Source organism: Peromyscus californicus, unplaced genomic scaffold (assembly GCF_007827085.1).
Source record: "Peromyscus californicus insignis strain IS unplaced genomic scaffold, ASM782708v3 Scaffold_9__1_contigs__length_137607984, whole genome shotgun sequence".
Lineage (NCBI taxonomy): Eukaryota > Metazoa > Chordata > Mammalia > Rodentia > Cricetidae > Peromyscus > Peromyscus californicus.
The window spans coordinates 44,493,358-44,515,084 of record NW_026294617.1 but is presented as its reverse complement, the minus strand read 5'-3'; the positions used below and the strand labels follow the sequence as shown (position 1 = coordinate 44,515,084).

At 43.3% G+C, this 21,727-nt stretch overlaps 2 protein-coding genes across 6 annotated transcripts in view; one reads left to right on the top strand and one right to left on the bottom strand.

Moving 5' to 3' along the window:
- Positions 1–21,727, top strand: part of Veph1 (ventricular zone expressed PH domain containing 1) — a 237,394-nt gene that overhangs the window by 50,077 nt on the left and 165,590 nt on the right. For all 5 annotated transcript variants that reach the window (XM_052730059.1, XM_052730062.1, XM_052730061.1 and 2 more), the window contains one exon: positions 14,058–14,224. In XM_052730059.1, coding sequence (XP_052586019.1) covers positions 14,058–14,224 — 167 coding nt within the window. The remainder of the gene's footprint in view (positions 1–14,057; positions 14,225–21,727) is intronic.
- Positions 2,188–8,203, bottom strand: Ptx3 (pentraxin 3). Its single transcript, XM_052730065.1, has 3 exons — positions 7,845–8,203; positions 7,013–7,414; positions 2,188–3,401 (listed from the first exon to the last, which is right to left on the bottom strand). The coding sequence occupies exons 1-3, from the start codon at positions 7,972–7,974 to the stop codon at positions 2,788–2,790; spliced, it is 1,146 nt and encodes a 381-aa protein (XP_052586025.1). The 5' UTR covers positions 7,975–8,203; the 3' UTR covers positions 2,188–2,787.

The following is a 21,727-nucleotide window of genomic DNA, read 5'->3' as shown; positions in this document are numbered from 1 at the left end:
ATAAAGCTAGAACAGGCCCAGGAAACATAGTAACCCTACTTTATATCAGTAATAATACTAACTGTATAGATGGTATTATATATTAGTGACACATACGTTTTTATCCTAATGACCCAAGTCATCTTGCACAATTATTCTGCTATGCCATCACGTGACAACACTCTCAATAACAACATGGTGAATAAAACCATGTGCCATGGTGCTAAACCAAGCCAGCAGGTTGGTATTTCTTCAGGGATATTTTGTCTCAGTTCCACAAGTTGCTTATTTTTTCTTCTTGGTGATACCCTGGCATTCCAAAACTCCTTAAGTACGATTAGTTTTTTAGTTAGCTTCCTGAGAATTTGTTAAAAAAAAAAAAATCATCTACACACTGAGTGGTGTTTTGAAGAAAATAAAGTGCATTGTCTTTTTAAGTTTTTTTTCTAATTACTGGATCTGGATTAGATTGTAAAAACTAATAATGGATTTTAAAAGATAGACACGTAGATCACATTCAATAGTTCATCACTGACCAGAACATGGGAAAGTAATACTGAAAAACATTGATGTCTTAATTGCTATGCATAATGCTAACATGTGAATTCTGTTACTTCAGAAAAGAGGTAAAATTGAGATAAGGGAACAATCAAAAGTCCTTGAAATCCTATCTATCCAGACCTGCTGGTGTGGCAGATGAAATGTCAACATTTATAACCCAATGTCTTTGTTCTCTTCTGTTTGTTCCTTCACTGCCCTCGATCACAGCTAATTTGGTCAGCATTGACATCCCATGATACTTCCTTACTAATCAAATGTTCTAGATATAAGATAATTAATACTTAAAGGCCGATTTTTACTATAATAGACAAGGAAAACATCAACTGTGCTTTGCGAATGTACACAAAATGTCACTGTGTTAATCATATATAAAGGCATACTAGAAAGATCAATATTAACTAATAACATACAGTTAATATTGCCAGCATATGAGTTGGTACTTATCTTGGCCCATATCTTCTGAGGTGTTTAAACAGATTTAATTTGTGCAGGCACATGCCTAACCTTCTAAGGTTGGGTCTAGTGTTTCTTCCAGATGAGAATTCACTCATATAGACAATAGCTAGATAGAGACTTAGCATGGGGCCAATGTATCAGAAATATTGAGTTGTATAATTCTCAAGGGTAGAAGACTGGCTTATATATCAGCTCATAACTACAAGTAATTTTGTTACAGGCTCATAGGCCTAACTTTACAGATTTCAAGACTGGAATGAAGCATGATTCCATGAGCATCCTCTGAACATATTAGATTCATGGAACTTTGATTCTGAAAGAACTGGGTCCATGTTCCTTTCTTTTCCTGAGAAGATCAAGGCAAATGTCTAAGGAAGTTCAGCTAGATAGCTACAGATTTGTGCCTGGCCCTACTTGCCACACCTCATGAGCAGGAATGTTTTTCAACTGTATCTTTAGGATCCATGCTTACTGTGATTCCGTGGTATTTCTGTAGCAGCTTTAAAAGGTTCTAGAAGTCCTTGCATAGAATCCTCAGGAGGATATAACCTGGCGAGGCTCTTACCAGGACTCCTGAATGTGAAGGGTTCACTGGCCTTTCCCTTGCAAGGACGAAAATGAGTAGGCCTTGTTTTTTTTCCAAATTCATGGTTTTCTCCTCTGATAGTCCTATCATGTGTATCCAACAGGTGGCCCATAGGCCGTACACCCCAGAAGATCTATGGATGCACAAAATCCCAACTTACTTAAAACATTTCATTTTTGCATTTTTTTCTGGTAACTTGTTTGTTCATCTCTTCAATGTGAATTTTGTAGATGACAGCTTTATGTAGCAATGTCAAGAGCTGATACATGCATCTAGCCATCGCTTATATGTGTCATGTCTACCTGGAGAAGTCAGATAATACATGTTTGTATGTTTGTATTACAACAGGGTAGAAAATTGTACAAGCTCATAGATTCAGCAAATAATTTCTTCCTCAGTTCCGTAGTTGAAAAAACTAAAACCCAAAGAGATGAACGCATTTAGCATTTCTTACGATCTGTAAGGCACCGATGCTTATAGCAGCAGTAGGGTTTGCTTCTAACAATATTAACTACTGCTCTTTTCACAGCAGTTTCTGCAAACAACTTGCCTAAATGTAGATTTACTTCAAAACAGCTCTTAAACTTGAATTAGAGGACACAGGCTAGCTTTATAAAACATTTTATTTACAGTAGCGTTTTACAAAAATAAAATTAATACAAACCCATTTCACAACATAAGTTACACAACTATCTCCCCCAAGGGGAACACTGGATTATAACACGTAAGCTACATTTTTGTTTGTTAATAAGTCACTTTGTGGTATAAATATGTTTTTCTCATTATCCCTTTTGTCACAAGGTACACCATGAAGAATGAACAATGGGCAACAGAGCTTGTTTTGTTATTCTTCCAGTATAAAAATGTCTCTGGCCAAAACAAAATTAACCAAAGAAAAGTAGCACAATTGTCCTTCTGTTCAGAGTCCAGTCCTGCTTAGTTATCTGAGGGTTCATCTGACAGAGGCAGACATTAATCTGAAAGCACCACAGGCATAAGGCTTAGCAACAACATCCCAAGCCTTCTCCTATGCCTTCCCTTCAACTGTTTATTCAGTATTTTGCCAAGATAAATAAAGACGATCTCAAGCCTCTCCTTCATTAGTCTCAAGTGGTCTTATTATGCACCGAAGTTTTTAGACTTTCTCAACTGGCATATACTTAAAGCGTGAGTCTCCTTTGGCTTCAAGTAGAGTTTCACAACACTTAAGAAACATACTGAGCTCCTCCATGTGGCTGAATTTCTGTCACGCCCCACCCGACGACATTTCCCCTGATGTGGCAAGACTCAACTCCTCCACTCTCCTTTATCTCCTCCTTGCTGAGAACACGATCCCAGATATTGAAGCCTGTGATTCTTCCAGAAAATGCTAAGGTTTCATCAAATCCCCCACCTACACAACAACCATTCTTTTCTTGGCCAATCTGTAGGAGTCCACCCTCAGGAACAGAGTGACTTGTGACCATCTCCACAGTGGTAGCCACCAGCTCCCCATTTACCCATAAGGACATGCTCCCCTGCTCTGAACTCCAGGTACCACAGAGGTGGGTCCACCTTCCCAGGGAAACCACGGTGTCGGCAACCAGCTTATTCTCCTTTCCACCTACCACAAACACTAGGGACTGGGAGCTGAGGTACAGCTGGATCTCATAGGGGTTCCACTTTGTGCCATAAGAAAACAGGATGGTTTTGTTTAATACGTCTGTGGCTTTAACCCAGATGCAAGTAGTGAAAGATTCAAGCTTCATTGGTCTCACAGGATGCACACTTCCAAAAATCTTCTTAGACCGCATCGGGAATAAAATCGCTGTTTCGCAGCCTAGAGTAGTAAAAAAAGAATAAGAGGAAAAACTTCAGATGCATTCAGTTATTTTGGTAGTCAGCTATGTTAACATAAGCATATTAACTCTACTAGATAACTGTGTATGGTAGTGTGCTATGACTCACGGGGCCTCCAGTTTGATCTCTGCAGAGCAAGGAGAATAAAGGTGAGGAAGAGTCAGTTGGCTTAGTCACTGAAGCAACCTAATAAAGGAGTTTGCAAGCAGAAGGAAAGCTCAACTCAACCCACAGAGACCCAAAACTATGTTGAATAACCGTCTCCCTTTCAATCCACTTTTCAGTTTTACCTTTTTTTTTATTAATAGGTTGATTCACAATGAGTTAACTTCAGAGGATTCTATTATCTCCAAGGATTTAAAATCCATCCATTTCCTTCTTACCTCTGCCACGATCCTAAGACAATAGACCTATGAAACTCAATGGACCTAGCTAATTCTAGGTAGTCGTTATCAGCATGTCTTTTAGAACAGTGACGTCAGTGGCGAATACATTTTCATGTACCATGTGATCTCAGATATTGGTAACTTTGCAGAGTTTATAGAAAGTTACTCTGCTCTTTTACTACTATTATTATTGGCTTTTTGAAATAAGTTTTGTGTAGCCTAAGCTGACCTCAGGTTGGGCATAGAGCTAGCAATAACTTTGATCTTTTGATTCTCCTGTCTCCACCTCTAAGGGACTGAACTTATTGGTGCACACCACCAGCGCCAGCTTGCAAACTGCCCTTTGACCGGAAGCCAAGTATACAGTGATGACTAATGTTTATCAGGCACTCATTATGTCTCAGATGGTGTTCTAACCAATCTGCTCACCATCTTAACACATCCTCCTACCCGCTCTTAAAGTCCCCCTACTCCCACTTTATAGGTGAGAAAACTGAGGCAAAAATAACTTACCTATGTTTCTATAGTTGATAAAATTTTAAACTCGGGTTTTAGTTTGGGGGATCTTTTGCAGAGGCCAACACATTATATTGTCTGTTAATAGAAGCCCTGGATTCAGAGTAATTTACTGCTGGTGAGTATTATGCAGCTTTTGATGAAGCCCATAATCTCACAAGTCTTTAGTAGTTGTCTATGTATAAAGTGTGTGGGGGGAGCAGGGGGCTCTCTTCTTCAAGTCTATAGGTTACAAGGATACAGCACTCACATCTGGGCAGGCCAAGGATATGTTTTAAAACTTAGTTACACCGCTATAGAAAACCCTTTAAAAGGAGGGATTCTCCCAAAGGATTTTGTTAGAGACTGTGTTTCTGTTGGGAACATTCAGAAGACAGGGACATTTGAACGTAGGGATGAGGACACATGTACTCCCACCCCTGCTTGATCTCAGGCTGCGTCAGCAGCTAAGATGCCAAAGTGAAGACTTGGCAAATGCTAAAGCCTCGACCACATGGGCTCTGCTTCATGTTGTATCTGAAAACACTGAAGAAGGCAGGATTTTGACTTCATAAGAACCCCAAGGAGAAGCTGTGAGATGGCTAGTCAGTCCCCCAAGCACTTAAAGACTGACTGGTGAGTCAGCAGAACTTGTGGGTGTCAAATGTCCTGTAAAGTGCAGTAAATTCCTGCAAGGGGCTCTGAGCTAGGCTCGGTTCGGAAAGGATCAAACAAACATGGGCCATATCTTTTAGTAATCGTCGAAGAAAATATTGAAATATAGAAAAATTACAGACGAGCAACCATGATAGCAGTGCCTCCAAGTAATAGCATCACTTGAAAATTCTAATCATCCATGAAAAACTTTTTAAATGAGGCATTTTCAAGTGGGATTATTTCTCTAGCTACAATAAGTAAATCAAATAATGATTGTGGAAACAAAAGATTGCCATGTGTGTGCATTTGAAATTTCTTGGCCTCTGTAAGTTTAAATAAAATGCTGTTCGAGAGGGCATCCACTACAATCTAATTATCTGCCTTCCTGTTTAAATAAGGCCAGGAAGTGAGGATTGCATTCCAAGGCTCTCCATGACTATGTCTGGGACACCCATCATCCCTGTAGGCTCTGGCAGCTACTTGAGTTCATGCTGTAAAGTAGTATGTAGGCAGATTTTGTGGGATTCTTTTACAGAACAGTGATTGAGTCTTTTGGGACCTCTTTGAAATGTCAGAAACTCTCTCATGAAATGGCTTTTAACTAATAAGTCTTTGTAATTATATTATCAAAGACCAAGCAAAATGAAAACCAGGTTCTTAGGAGGCAGGCCACAACAGCATGATTAGGAACCCTCTGGGAGCCAAGTTAGGACAGAAAGAGAGGGCAAGTCAAAGTCTGTGTGTGAAGTGTTACTGGGTGTATTAAGCACCAACAGTTTGGAACTGGGAAATGTATACATCTCTCTCCTAGCATAGGTGAGGATATAAATTAGAGTAATTCTTTCTGGGGCGGGGTAAGGGGGGTACATTATATGTACATGACTTTACCCAGTTTGCAAAACAAAATATCCATGCGTTTAAAATTGTCAAAGAGTTACCAGATTGAGGATTTGCTTTCGATTTAATTTAATGCTTTTTCTCCGAAGTCCTATTTAGGTTTAAGGGCTTGTAGCCTCCATACTGACAAACAGTCCTCAACTATTTAGGAAGGACTGATTGTAGCATGGCTTGTGTAAAGGAATGGAGCATGCTCTGTTGTGTCCTCCCTCCTACCTCATTCAAGAAGCTTCGTTTCGTTGGAAATACAGGGTAGGGTGGCATTGTTTGGAATTGTTTCTGAGACTCGTGAGAAGCACAAGGGATATTTTTCGACGGAGGACACTAATTTTCTAGAATAATTTACATCAATATATCACTGCCTCCTCAGAAATTTGACTTAAGAAGCATATTCCTGGGCTCTGATGTTCTGTTTCTTTAACTTTAAAAGTGTACGGTTGGGGGTCCTCATCAGTTGGGAATTTTATGGAGTGTGGCCTTTGACAAGTTGCATAGTCTGTACAGTCTTGTTCTTGTGTGGCCCTGGCGTCTAGATGGAGTGGTCATCTACACCCCCTGACTCCTGTTCCTGACTTTACAGGACTTACTCTAAAGCCCACACCCATTGACCTTCACTGTCCAACTAACTGGGCTGAGGAAACCCTGGCGGAATTCTGCTGACTCTGCAGGAGATCCAATTAGGCTCTAGTCAGCTCAGAAGCAGAGGGGGAGGAGTCGGCGGAGAGGCTGGGAAAGTCGCTGAAGTAAGCCCTGGCCTTGAAATAGTGTGGGAAACCAGAGCTCGCCTAAAGAGAGCGACCGGATAAAATTAGCAGACGTGGAAATCCCTAACGGAGGGACTCAGGGCAGCAAGGAGGGTCACAGTTAAACACCTGCCAATGGAGCTCCTGTAATATCTAGTCGGATCCGGTATCAGGGACCTCTGACGTCTACTTCCAGATTGATGGTTAAATCCCCACTTTCTTTTGCTTCCTCGGGCTGGGAAATACTTTTTAAAAGCAGTGTGTCTGCTTTGTGTGTCTGAGCTCTGTGAGCGTGCATATGAAAAATTCCGGGCCTCTGAGGGTGAGGGTCCTCACTAAAGCGTGCCTGGTGTGATTAAGTGCGGCGGGCTCTGGGGACAAAGCGGACGGTGGGCACTGCGCCCGGTGCTTACCTGCCGGCAGCCAGCGGCGGGCGGCCCAGCTCTGCACCACGCTCAGGGCGGCCCGCGTCCGCTGCAGTTCCTCCAGCACTGCGCCCAGGCCAGGCACGGTCGCCTCGGACCGCCGCGTCTCCGCGTCCTCCAGGCGCGCCAGCCTGCGGCTCGCATCGCGGCTCTCCTGCAGCAGCGGCTCCAGGGCCCGCGCCAGCCTGGCGTCCGCGGGGCCCCCGGCAGCACATGGCCTCGCCATGCCGCCCGCCAGCCGGCCCAGCTCGACCCGCAGCCGCTGCAGCTCGCCGCGGAGGACGTCGTCGGTGGCCTGCAGCAGCATGCCCTCCCGCATCTGCGAGTTCTCCAGCATGATGAACAGCTTGTCCCACTCCGAGTGCTCTCCGCGGCAGTCGCACGACGTGGCTAGAGCGCGGGATACACACAATGTTGTTACCAGCCTGCCCCGGCTGGTGGGTTGCACCTTCAGTGACCCCACGTTTCAGCCTGTCCCCAGCAACCCTCCTCCTTCTAAGGATCGCTCTGAAAACAGCGTGTGTGTAAATTTCTCAAAAATGACACAGTAACTATTCTTTACCGGATGAGTTTAAGCTAACTCTGGGGAATTGCCATTTATGTAGCTAAAAACAGTTAAAGAGCAGCGATTTTATATACGCTGCAAAAATAATTTAAAATCTCTGGCTTTCCTCAGGTAGTCCTCACTTTTATAAAACCAAGTACGATTTTAGCTTGCTTCATTGGCTACTAATTATATGTATGTTATTTGCATCCCCCTCCCCCCCCCAAAAGTGGGTCATGTAGTTGGAATGAGCTGAGAAACTTAAAATGAACTTACGGTCCTCGGTGGGATGAAGTCCGTTGTCTATTTCGTTGTCCAAATGCACATACATGAGCTCATAGTCATCCGAGGTCTCAGCCAACACTGCAGACCAGAAAGCACAAAGCAGAACCGCAGGAAGATGCATTGCTGGAGAGAGTCTCCCAAGTTTGCTCCGCAGCTGCCGGAGGGGAGAAAGCCAGACTCTCCAGTGAACCGAGTTTGAGCCCGGGAGAGATAGAGTGAGGCAGGAGCGAAGCCCTTAATAAAGGCTCCAAAGCCTGAACTGGGATGAATGAGTAATGCCGGTGGCACAGCGCGAGGGAGTTCCCCTGGATTTGGGGGAGGGGGTTGGGTGGGAAGGCAGGGGAGCCGAAGAGGTTGCACAATGTTAAACCACAAAGGTCCACACTGCTCCACACTGCGGGCAGATTAATTAGAGGAGGGTCACGGGGGAAAGAGGAGGGAAGCAGGACTTTGCTGGTCCCCATGAAGATTAGCTGCTGTAACCTGAGTTGGTAGCACTCCTGGGGGTGGGGAACACAGGGGGGGGGGGCAAATGATCATTTTGGGACTTTGTGTGAGCTTTCACTATTCCACAACCCCTTAAGTTCTAGAAAACTTTTTTCACTTTCCTTTTGGACACTTTCTCAAGTCTAAGCTATAGAAGATTATTCTGTGAGTTCAAGATAACACCACACGTTAAGAACTTCTGACTCCGGAAGTCAAATCCATCCTGGCTTCTTTGTCTTTACTCCTCTGGAGTTGGAACTAACAAATACAGTACAACTAAGTAAACCTCTACTAAAGCGGGGAACTGGGAGCAGGGAGGTGCTGGCTTCAGGAGCTTGGGTATTCTCTGATGTATATATAATCTAGCTTTGGGTGGGAGTGTCCTGTACAGCTCAGAGGCAAAGATCTTGCTTTAAATTTAAATTAGTGAGTCCTGGTGTGTGTGTGTGTGTGTGTGTGTGTGTGTGTGTGTGTGTGTGTGTGTGTGTGAGAGAGAGAGAGAGAGAGAGAGAGAGAGAGAGAGTGCTGAAAATCCCATACCTAGACAGGTATTGATATCATAAGAATAGTGATAAAAAACTTAAAATATTCAGATGAACTCTAAATAAAGCAACAATAGACAGTGGCCAAAGATCTAGAAGGAACAAAGCCCACAGGATCAGCTGCTGAACTGATACCAGTCCTGAGTCCCCAGAGGAGATGGAGGGGAATGGTTATCAGTCACAGCCATCCAACCATGAGGGTGAAATAACCCTCAAGTTAGGCCTCTCAGAAGGCTGCCTTTTGGATTTCCATAGGTAAACCCCCCTCCTGCCCCTGCACGAGGAATCATGCGTGACTTTCCCTGACTGAGTACCACAAGACCCCTAAGTTTGAAAGTAGGGGCTTGCCCTCATGCATCTGGAACGCACATGCATACCAACCACCACAGTAAAAATGAATTCACAGTTAAACATATCTAGACATCTGAAGGAATAGTACATCATAAATAAGAATCAACAGAAAGTCAAATGACATTAAGCCCCCTGCTCAAGAGCTTCACTTATTTAAAATAGCAGCTAAAAACGAGTATGTTTGAAACCATTTTTAAAGCCTAAAAAAAAAAGAAAGAAAGGAAGGAAGGAAGGAAGGAAGGAAGGAAGGAAGGAAGAAAGAAAGAAAGAAAGAAAGAAAGAAAGAAAGAAAGAAAGAAAGAAAGAAAGAAAGAAAGAAAGAAAAAAGAAATGGCAGTGTGAGACAGTAAGATATTGTTTAAAGGACAGTGTGAAAAGCAGCTCAGTCAGTAAAGTGCTTCTCTCTTAAGGATGTGGACCCAAGTTTGATTTCCAGATGTAGACCCAAGTTTGATTTCCAGAATCCACACTGAAAAGGTGTAGTGATTCAGGTCCTAACAGCAGTGCTGGGGAGAGGGCCCCTGGGGCTCCCTGGCCAGTCAGCTAAGCATACTGGGCAAGTTCAGGCCAGTGAGAGACCCTGTCTCAAAACTCAATATGGCCGGGCGGTGGTGGCGCACGCCTTTAATCCCAGCACTTGGGAGGCAGAGCCAGGCGGATCTCTGTGAGTTCGAGGCCAGCCTGGGCTACCAAGTGAGTTCCAGGAAAAGGCGCAAAGCTACACAGAGAAACCCTGTCTCGAAAAACCAAAAAAAAAAAAAAAAAAAAAAAAAAAAAAAAACTCAATATGGCAGAGCTGGATAACAATGCTTAGTGCTCCTTCAAAGCACCAGGACCCACATCAGTCTGCTCAGAGCCATCTACTCCAGTTCCAGGGGATCCTATGTCCTCTGACCTCCTCAGGTACATGTGATACATGTAAACTTACGCTGGCACACACAGAGACATAAAATAAGTAAATTTTAAAAACAAATGTGTAAGATGACTGTACTCACACCAAAGGTTGACTTGGAAAGCTTCCACACACATACATGCACCTACATAAACATGCACCCACAGGAGCACACACACTCAAAAGGCTGTTAAGGGAAAAGCTGAATGTTGTAAAGGGCCACTAGCAGTTCCCATAATTCTTAAAAGGTGAATTAAAATTCTTTAAAAAGATCAAGATATCAATAAAATGGATAAAATGGCAAGTTAGGCAAAAGTAAAGAAAGTGCTAATGAATTTAGAAGACAGATAAATATATTGATATAAAATACATAAAGACTATGAATGGCCAAATCACAAGAGAGGAAATGACCTGCTACAAAAAAAAAAAAAAAAAAAAAAAAAAAATGTGTGTGTGTGTGTCGCAAGCAATCAAGAAAATGAAAATGAAAACAAAACCTGAGATACAATCTTACACTCCATCAAATCAGCAAAAGGCAAGGAGAGCCAATGTCTGTGAAGGCCAAGCATTGGCGAGAATCTTGAGCAGCAGACACCCTCACACTGCTGAAGGAAGTGTAAGCTCTTACAAGCGTGGTGCCAGGCACAATAACGGACCCCAAAAGATGTCCGTGTGCTAGTCCTTGTAACCTGTGCACATGTTCTATATTACTGCATTCCAGATAGAATTAAAGGTACTACACCAACTAAGGAAACAACCCTTAGGATTCGTTCCTAAAAGCCAAAGAGAGTAGGCAAGTGAGATGCATCGTTGGATAAAAGCTCCTGCCAGGCAAGCCCTGATGGCATGAGTTCAATCCTTGGAGCCCATGGTGGAGGGAGAGAATCAACTCCTGGAGGCTGTCTTCCAATCTCCACACACATGTCATGGCATACACATGCACATACGTAACGACTAAAATGTTTTAAAAGGAAGCGGGAGAGAGAGGCAGAAAATGGAATCAGATGAAGAATGATGACCACAGAAAGAAGCAGGATCACAGTGTCACCATGTTTCTAGCTTTGAACGTGATGGAAGGGTCCACAAGCCAGGAAATACACACCAGACTCTAGAACAATGGTTCTCAATCTGTGGGTCATGATCCCTGTGGGCGACAAATGACCCTTTCACAGGGGTTTCCTAGGACCCTCAGAAAACACAGATATTTACCTTATGATTCCTAACTGTAGTGAAATTACAGTTATGAAGTAACAATGAAATAGTTTCATGGTTGGGGGTCACCATAGCATGAGGAACTATATAAAAGGGTCGCTGTGTTAGGAAGGTTGAGAACCACTGCTCTAGAAGCCAGAAGAGCCAGAGAAATGGCCTGGAGACTCTGCAAGGACTATGGCAGCCTTGCCTACACCTTTAGTACCATGCCGTTCTTGTCAGGCTGCTGAAAACAGAAGCTAACAAATCTGAGTGATTTCAGGCCTTTTCCTGTTGATTTCTTCTGGAAACCATAGAAAGTGATGTCTTTCAGCCACAAAGAACATTAACAAATCAGTTCCCCGGGATAGAAGAGCAGGCAGGAAGAATACAGATAAGAAGTCAGTTTGAATGAAAATCAGCATAACGTTGAATGGAACAAAACAGTTTGCCGAGGGGTCTGTCTACAGTGTACCTATCCATGTAAAATTATAAGGCGGGCAAACAGCTATAAGATGTTCATTGATGCACATGTGTAAATAAGATATAAAAACATTCACAGCAATGAGACATGCTAACTTCAGGGCGATGATTGCCTCTGAGGAGAAAAAAACCACTGGTCAGGAAGCACTTGTGGCACAAGGTGAAGTTTTGGTAAAGCTGGGTGATGGGTAGGTACTCCATTGCTCCTTTCATCACTTATGCTTGCCCGTGGGTTTGAAACATTTCGTATTAAAAAGAACATATACATTTATGAATGGAATTTTTATAGGATTTCTTCATCCAGATTTGCTCATCTGTTTAAAAAAAAAAAAAAGATCAATGATTTTGCACTTTTTTTGTGTTTATTTTATTGAAATTGAAATTAGTTGAAAATGAGTAATCTAGGGGTTTCCCCTCCAAAGCACCCAGGGCCTTTGCTGCAGATGGTACTAAAAGTCACACGGCAGTTTCTGTCCCAGATTCTCACTCCAGTCCCATTCAATGTGACTTTTCCCATCAGCCGACCAGTGTGCATCCACAGCCAAGTTCTATGACCTATTGTGTTCTGCATCAACTGCACATTGAATTAGAATTTCCTGGATTTAAGGAGAAGCTCTATATAAATATTAATAAGCAGAACCCAAACAAAATAAATTGCTTGGTATTAAATTTTTGAAAACAGTGATGGGAAAAATTTCTTTTTAAAAAAATTATTTTATTATTTTATGTATACAGGTGTCTTGTCTGCAAGCACAAACCAGATGCCTATGGAAGCCAGAAGAGGGCGTGGGTCCTCTGTAACTGGAGTTATGGATGGTTGTGAGCTATTATATGGATGCTGGGATCAAACCCCAGTCCTCTGGAAGAGCAGCCAGTGCTCTTAAATGCTGATCCATCTCTATCCCAGGAAAAATGTTATGTTTTAGTTTTTAGTTTCAGTTTGAGACGAGGTCCTGTCTTGAACTCATTATATAGACCAGAACGGGCTCAAACTTGTGGTCATCTTCCTGCCTCAGTACGGCTCTTTCAAATTCTTTAAAAAAATTAAAAGTATTTCCAAAATCTTTTATTCTGTAGACGAATTGATAAGACACGTTTGAAACTAATTCTATGAAAAAAATCAATCCTCAATTTTTTTTACCCAAATATGTTGTTTGTCTGTTTTAACTGAATATAAATACTGGTATTCTAGAAATCCAAGCTTTCTTTCCTTAATGTTCATAATTAAATGTCTTTTGTGTGTTAACATCTCTCCATCACATACTGAAGGTTTACATATGTGTAGTTTCTGCTTGTTTGATTCTTTCTGTGCATGTTTTTTCTGTGAATAAAGCTAACTTTAAAGTAGAAATAAACCATGAACTGAGTTGGGGTAAATGTAGCCCTTTGAAGAGTGCTTCCCTGGCATGTGTAAGGTTCAACCCCAGCACCGCTGCCACAACAAAATGTGTAAACAGAATCAAGAAAGTGTTCTTCTAGAAACCAAATCCTCTGAGACACTTAAGTAAGCACTTGACAGCGTTTTTTTTTTGGGGGGGGGGGGAGATAACATAAAGCGGTAAGCAGCTGTTCCCCACGTGTTGGTGCATTTAAGTCCCTACAGTTTATGGAAGATTTTTTTCCTCAGGTTTTACCATTTTAAATGCAGTTGTCACACACGTCTCTAAGGCAAATCACATGTGACAAACAAGCTGAGTGTAAATCCCCCTTGAAATAGGGCAGAAATCAAGGATTTAAATTTGCATTGCTACCTTTTAAACTATTCATAAAAATAAGGCATAGCTTCCATATGTCCATTGTTTCAAGCACGCCCCCCACCCCTCAGGAATGTGAGCACATTCCTATGCACATTTTTTTGGTTCAGTTTCCTTTAGGTTCACGCTTATAACACTGCTCACTTTTCACTTCAATAGTATCCAAGTGTTGCGTCTCACCAGGAATTCTTTATCGGAATTGTCTCCTTAGGGTGTGGTCTGGTTACTGTTAAGTGTGCCTCTAACTCCCGTGGAGCATTACTCAGGAAAAATTTTCCTTAGATAATAATGCTGGTTATATCATAACCTTGTGAAATCACTTGGACTCGTGCGTCAGTGACTAATTTTTTTTTTTTTTCAGAATGAGCTAGTCTGTTAATTTTAACAGAACATTTGGCTGTTGACTGTACTGCTGAAGTGCAAAGATTATTGCATTGACAATGATGTTATTTCTATTGCTTTGAGGTTGATAAAGTCGATGTTTCTTTTATTGTCCTCCCAATAGGAAATGCCATGCTGTTGAGGGTGCTACCTGCTGTGTATGAAAAGCAGCCCCAACCAATCAACAGACACCTGGCAGAACTCCTGGCCTTGATGTCTCAATTGGAGCAGACAGAGCAGTACCATCTACTACGGCTTTTGCATGTGGCAGCAAAGAGGAAAGATGTGGAGGTAAAGAAGTGTACTGCGTCTGCTTGATCTCCGCTGCATACGATACACACTCACTGTGACAGCCCACACAGCCAGATATAGTTCTGGATCATTTGAGCAGGATTAATGTGCTTAGGATTTCCCTGTGCACACATATATAAGCAAAAGCATCTACCTGTTTATAATACATTTGTACAAGAGGAGTGTGTGTGAGTATGTGTGTGTGTGTGTGTGTGTGTGTGTGTGTGTGTGTGTGTGTGTGTGTGTGAGAGAGAGAGAGAGAGAGAGAGAGAGAGAGAGAGAGAGAGAGAGAGAGAGAGAGAGAGTTGGTTCATATCACTATGAAGGTTGTCATCTGTCCTAGAGACTCAGAAAATCCAGGGACACAGTTCTAAATTATACTTTAAAAATGCCGGAAACTAGAGGGCAGATGGTCTAGCACAAGACATCACATAGAGTGTGAATTTTCTCTTCCTTCCCTTTTCCCTTCGTTTAAGTCCCCAACAGCTTGACTGATGCCTGTCCATAACGAAGCGGAAATCTCCTCTACTCAGTCTTCCCATTCAAATGTTATTCTCACCCAAAAATATTTTCACAGACACCCTGAAACGTTTAATAAGCATCTGGGCACCCTGCGATCCAATCAAATGGACACAAAACTAACCATCACAGTTACACTGATAAAAAGCAGCAAGCGTGAATCTGCAGCCATTGCAGGGTAACTTCAATGTAATTGATGTGCAAACATGGTTCTAAGAATCTGCATTCTCACAAGCAGGACCAAGAGAAAGAGTTACACATGAGTTGATTTGTGAGTAAATGTGCCCAGAGTGGGAGCAAAAGGTCACTTTCTAGATAGCAAGTCAGTTGTCATTCTTTATATCCAAGTAGCATACTGACAATTTGGATGCTTGGAATTAGCAAACCACAGTGGTTTCAATGGTGAAAGGAATTTATAGGTAATGTGATAGTAAACAAATAACCAACAAGAACAGAAAACTTACATGAGGCTTGATCTAAAAGACCAAATAATGAGAATGAAATAATATCTCACTCTCTCTTTCCATTTCTCAATAGAAATCAGATACTGTGAGGAAGAGGTAGCTGATGTAGATATCGGAGGGCTGTGGATTCAGCCTTGGGGGGAAACGGTACAGTGAGGTCCTCTCGTGGGAGTAGCATCCAGCTAGAGCCTTAAAAATACACAGTCTGTGCCAGGGAGAGTAGAGGGACAATGGGCCTCCAGGAAAAGGAGCAGGGTTAGGAGTTACTAAACACTAAGTATAGCCTTCCCTTGATGCCCCAGGACAGAAACCAGGAAGCTGGCCCTTACCTCAGCTGCATCCTCAGAGATCTTTGTTTAGTAGATCAGGCATAAGCCATAGGCTGTTACTACAGGGATCACAAACCAGAAAATGAAGTCAGAGGCTCGGCAGGAGACTGGGAGCTGTCTGCCTCCTCTGTGCTACTTCACTTTGGTCCTTGGGGTAATAATAATAACGATAGTATGTTGTTATCAATAACTTATTGTTGTTTTTATAACTTATCCATTACTATTATTATGGCTTGTCAGCCTCTTCCATTTACTATAAACTCCTTAAAGACCATAGGACATGTCTACATATTCACAACTAGTCCCTAACTTCATGCTGGGCAGATAGTCGGGGTTCAATAAGGACTGAAGAGATAGTTCAGCAGGTAAAGTGCTTGTTGAATATGCATGAGGACCTGAGTTCAGTCCCCGTTTTCAGTCCACATAAAAAGCCAGGTGTCGTAGTAGTATATGCTTGCAATACCAGACTGAGAAGGCAAAAAGATACTGAGAGACTGAGAGACCAAAAAGCCCTGGGGCACTGGCCAGTCATCTTAGTTCAATTGTCAAGCCCCAGGTCCCTGTGAGAGACCCTGTCTCTACAAAGAGGGCCTACAGCTCCTGAAGAATACCTGAAGTTGACCTCTGGTCTCCACACAAACACACACATGGATGTGCGCATACATAAACAGGAATGCTCATGCACATATAACACACCAAAGTGGTTAGAGGAAGAGATTATAGAATAAATAAGAAATGAATTGATTATTGAATGAATAATCAAGGAAGTAGAAAGAAGCCTTAATCAACCGGGAAGAGTTGTAGTATAGTCTCCAAAGGGGGAAACATGACTCAAGAGAATCATGATCTAGAGTAGTAAAGGAGGCTTGAGATAGGAATTGACCCTGGCCTGGCCATCTGGACTCGCCAACGACCCCAAAGAATCAATGTATGTGGAGCTGTGCTGGATGGAGGCAGATGCTCATTGTGGGTTGCAGGTAGAAGAAAAGGTTAGGAAGTGACCATGTGAGTATGGACTGCCAACTCAGGAAAGCCAAAGAAAACAGGAAAAATGAATACACAATAAGAATAGAGAGACAGAAGATGTGAGAGGAAGTGCAACGTAGAACAAGACGCCAGGGTACCTTCGGCAGTGTGATTCAGATCACAAGTGCAGGAGTCAGTTTCAGAAAGGCTGAAGGACAGAAAGGCTGGGGAACATCCGTTGTAGATGAGTGAGAAGCACAACTGGGGGATCATTGAACCACCTACTAGCAGGCCCATTGAATGGGCACGATGCTGCGTTTCTTCATTACTGTCACTGCTTTAGAAAGACAACATAAATTCAGTGACTTGAAAGCACACAGATGAGCTTGGGGTTTTTCAGGCCAAAGTCCGAAATAGGTCAGCAGGGCTAATTCCCTCTGTGGGCTTTAGGGATGAGTCTGTTTCCTTGCCTTTTCTGGCTTCCAGGGACTGTTGGCTTTCCAGACACATGATCCACATCACTCTTGCCTCTCTTTTTCTTTCCACATCTCAGACACTGGTCCACCCCAACTGTCTTCTCCGGACCCTTATAATTCCATTGAGACCACCCATATAATCCAAGGGAATCTCCTCACCTCAAGATCACATCTACACAGTTGATCACATCTGGTTCTTTTAGCCACATAAGGTAGCATACTCACAGGCTACCTTAAGAAAGGGCTTGTGAGTTCCCTATGGGAAGCCATTGTCATGATTACCAGGGATGGAGCTGGGGAAGAGGTGTTTAGAAGAGAGGGAACCCTGAGTGACTAAAAGGCTAAGTATGGTGCCCATTTCATCTGTGGCCTGGCAACTAAAACAAAACAAATGTGATTTTCAGACAATGGTTCTAGAAAGACTAATTTGATCTACATCAGCTCCTCTCCCACAGGACGAGGACTGAGTGTGAAGGCAAACAAAGCCAGTGCAGGCTCAGTTAAAGGATGAGGGAAGAGAAAACGCCCTGAAGTCACTCACACTTTTAATGCAAAGAGGTCCAAGAGTGAGGATGCTCTACATGTGGCATTCCCAGAGGTTCTGTCAGAACATTACAGCTGCCAAGAAGCAAGGGAAAGGACTTATGACTCCAGTTAGGTACTTCTCACCACTTCTTGGCCTCAAAACTTCAAAAAGCTAGTCTGCGTGGTCTGCTGGTAGGTATTGTTTCATGGGCAGTGGGTATTCACAAGCATGCTGTGTTTCCTTCTAGAAGGTTCTTAGTTCACAACTCTGGTCCTGTCCTTGAGACAGCCACTAAAATGCTAAAACTTTCTCAGAATCAATCCCATTTCCCCAATTCCTGGTCCGGCTCTCCTCTAAAGTACCCTGAGATACAAGAACTATCTTGCTCTGGTACCACCCTGCTCAATGTTGGTCACAGCCAACAAAGGATCCCATGGCTGGCTTAGCACCTGGTATACAGTAGATATATTTCATGGATATTTCTCATATGGAGAAGTTAAAATTAGTGGCTAAATTTTCACTAAGGACAGACCTTTGGGGGTTACATCTACTTCATGGCCTTCCATGATGTGAGAACCCCCAACAGGGACTGAGCTTCCCAAACCATGCTTTCCACACCATGATACTCTGAAATCCTTGAAATCATGAGCTAAAATGTATCCTTCCTTGCTTAAGTTGGTTCTTTCAGTTTTCTTGTTGGAGAAAAGTAACTAAAACAGAGGTTTATTAGTGATATCTCTAATCAGTGCTGTCACTTGCGGTGTTTCCCAGGTTCCTGTTTGATTGATTGGCTGGGTTTGTCTTGTTTGTTTGTTGAATGCTGTGATTCTCACCACCTACCCTTTGTGACCAGTGAGAACATGACTCTCAGAATTGGTCAGTAGTGGGCCGTTGAGAAAGTGCTTCTCAGACCATGATCTAGCTCAGGGATTGTTCCCCTTGTTAGCCCTTCCCTCCCTGTAAAAGCAGCCCCTCTGGAGACTCCCATTCAAGGCCCTACAGAGACAGACAATTTCTCTACAAAAAGTTGATAGTCCATGAATTCTCAGCATCCACACATCTGTAAGCTCTGAGAAGCAGATGGGTGGCCAGGCACGTCTTTATCCTTCTTCACAGACACTGGGTATCATTCTTTACAGGACACTATTCTTCCCAGATAGAAAGGCAGTTCCTGGCTAGTGACTCATGGTCAGCATCCCCAGGGGAACCTCAGGATCCATTTATAGGAAAAGTCTGTGTGGTCAGTTTTCCAAGTTGCCTTTATAAGAATAAAGTCAGTGTTTTCTTGGCTGCCGTGGGACATCCTGCAGTCTAGCTAGCAAACAGGACATAATTTATTAATGTGTATGCATACATGTTATTAGCCCCAGGCATGGGCTTCTGGCCCCAGGCATGCAAAGATGAGTGACAGAGAGTGGCACGTGGAACTCTCCCTCCTCAGTGTTCAGACCCAGAGGAACTGCTTTTGCGGTCCGGTCCTGAAAGGAGAGTCATTTCCTGGGTTTCACACAACAGGGTAGAACATTCCTCTTCTCCTGCCAAATCTTACAACACCTAACACATCATCCACCAGGCCAGTCGCCAGGCCCACAAGGCTCAGGGGTCACTTTGCATAAATACTCAAAGTCATTTACAAAACATGAGAAAATTGAGTGATGGGATGTACAGACCACTCAGAGACAGTCTGCAGAGCAGAACCTGTTTCCCAGAACACCAGTGTGGAGGAAATAAGTAGTAGTAAACAGAAAGAATGGCAATCAGCTTTGTAGATTCATGGAAACTAATGAAGTCTTGACACTAACTAAGTTAACTAAAATAGAAATTTTTGCCAGAGGATGAATTTAAGTGGTAGTGTACACACACACACACACACACACACACACACACACACACACACACACACACACACACACACACACTTTGCCTTATCTTCCATATACAGGTCTTGAAATGTCATTTACTACCAACCAAACAGGGCATAATTTTCCGATGGCCCTAGTCTTCAGGTGCCCTTGGCTTCGGGGAGAGGTAGCCACAGAATTTCAACTCTGTGATGAGGCCAACATTATGAACTGCTATGAGGGATTCAAGGAGAAGAGCCTGGTGTCCAGGAAGAACCAGAGCATCCAAGGCTGAGATTCTGCCCTGGCTGTTTGCTTTGGAGAGTTCTGTTCCAAAGCCCCTGCCTGCCTGCACTCTATTTAAACCCACAGCCCGGGGCACTAGGGCCTTGGAATTTTTTTAGATACCTTGAGCCTGCCTCTGCTGTTTCTGCAGGGCAGGCTCGTGACAGCTCAAGCTGCTCCAAGAGTATGACTGACTATGGCCCTTATGAGTCCTTTGCTTGCTTATCTTACCAAAATAACAGGATTCAGGAATTGGTAAAGAGAAATGAGTTTATTTGCAGTTTGGGCCAGAACAAAAGGGGGAAAATTCTTAGTTTTCCCCATCTTTCCTGTTGTAGTCATACAATTTATAGGGGGGGCGGGGGAGTGGAACAGCCAGAAAGTGCATGTCAGTAGATTTAGCTGTGAGGTAAGCTGTCAGAACTGTGAGAGATTGTCCTGAGGGGGATCCCCTCATGGAAACAGGCTTCAAGCTATTCTTATTCTTAACATACTTTCTGGAGAAATTTTAATTTTTAGGGTCCACCTTACGCTGTTAAGTGACCTCATATTCCTGAGAAGTGGCTTAAATAAGCCTGAGATAGCCGCAGGCAGAGGAGAGGGGGTGGGGTCGTCTCTTTTACTTCCTCCACCCAGGCCAAAGATTGCAAGTCGAAATGAAGCATCACAGATTGTTACAAGGCTCATTTATCAGGTAGGAGGATTGCAAGTGCTGCTGAATATTTGGATGTGTGATGTGCAGGACTCTCTTGGTACCCTAGCCCTGGGTCCTCTGTCTATAGCGTGGGCAGAAGGGAAAGTCAAACGTAAAAGCAGGGGCTTCCTCTGTCAAGCTGCTGAAGCAGTCAGCACCAGGAAGGCCTGCCATGGGGAAGATACAGCAGAAACACCCCTAAGTGAAGATCCTGCAAGGCCACAGCTTGGGCTTCTGGCCTTGGGCCGTGAGGGAGTCTTTGAAAGTCTCTAAGGGAAGCTTGGCATCATCAGATTGGAGTTTTAGGCAAGGTACTCTGGAGGCAGTGAGGAGACTAAACAGGAGGGACAAAGAGGCCATTGGGGGCTTCTTTCAGTGGTAGGGACAGGGGGATGATGGCTATGTCAGCTTCCTCTCTGCCTGCCTTCTGTGCTGTCTCTGTGACTGCTCTTCTCCCAGCTGGGATAGGGCTTGCTCCTAGACATGAAGTCAACCCCAGAAGACGGCACTGGAGACATGGGCCCTGCGTGTGGAAGATAAAATTTCTCCTGCCAGGGCATCATTTTCAATGTGTGGGACAAACTTTGAATTATCTTTCTTCACTATCACCGTCATAATAAACTTAGTATAATAGGAATCCACAGTGAAATACTCAGCTTTTGTTTCACGTATAAAGTCGTCATTGATGTTTACAGTATCCAAGATGGCTCTACTTTCTGGGCCTTCTCTGGAGTCATCTGTCCCTCTCAGGGAGTTGGGGGACTCCTGTGCCTGGTGCCTGCCTGCTTTTCTGTTTTGTTTTGTTTTTTCTTTTTTCCTTCTTTTCTCCTTCTTTCTTTTTTTCTCCTCCGCCTTTCCCCATTTCCTTCTTCTCCTTTTTCCTTTTATCCATGGAAGAATGGACAGATACAGCACAGCCTTGTGAGACTTTGGTTATGTGGCTGGGGTTTAAATTAAAACTCAGCGTTGGCATGTAAAGAACCATGTGTCACAGAAACTTCTGGTTCCAGGAATAGGATCTGAAGGGCAAGGGCTAGGATATGGAGTTTTCTGGAAGGGGCAGGAAATGTGTGAGCATTTTCCATTTCCAAATGCCTCAGGTCAGGTATGTTTCCCTGACCCAGAGCAGTTGGCTGACATTTGTGCTGTGTGTGCCAGGGACCTCTCATGGTGTCTCCTGACATGCAATCCTTCCCCAATGCACAGGCAGCATTTACAGAGCTGCAGATGTGTGGCTTGTCAGGAACTAGCCATGCTCTTTCCTCCCAAAGCACTTAAATGACTATGAAGTTTAAATCTATATGTTAGGATGATTTTAGTTATCTTCAGACTACCCTTGGTTTGTCCCAGTTCAAATTCTATGTATGGCTCCCTTCCCATATCTGTGCTTATTAGTGATTTTA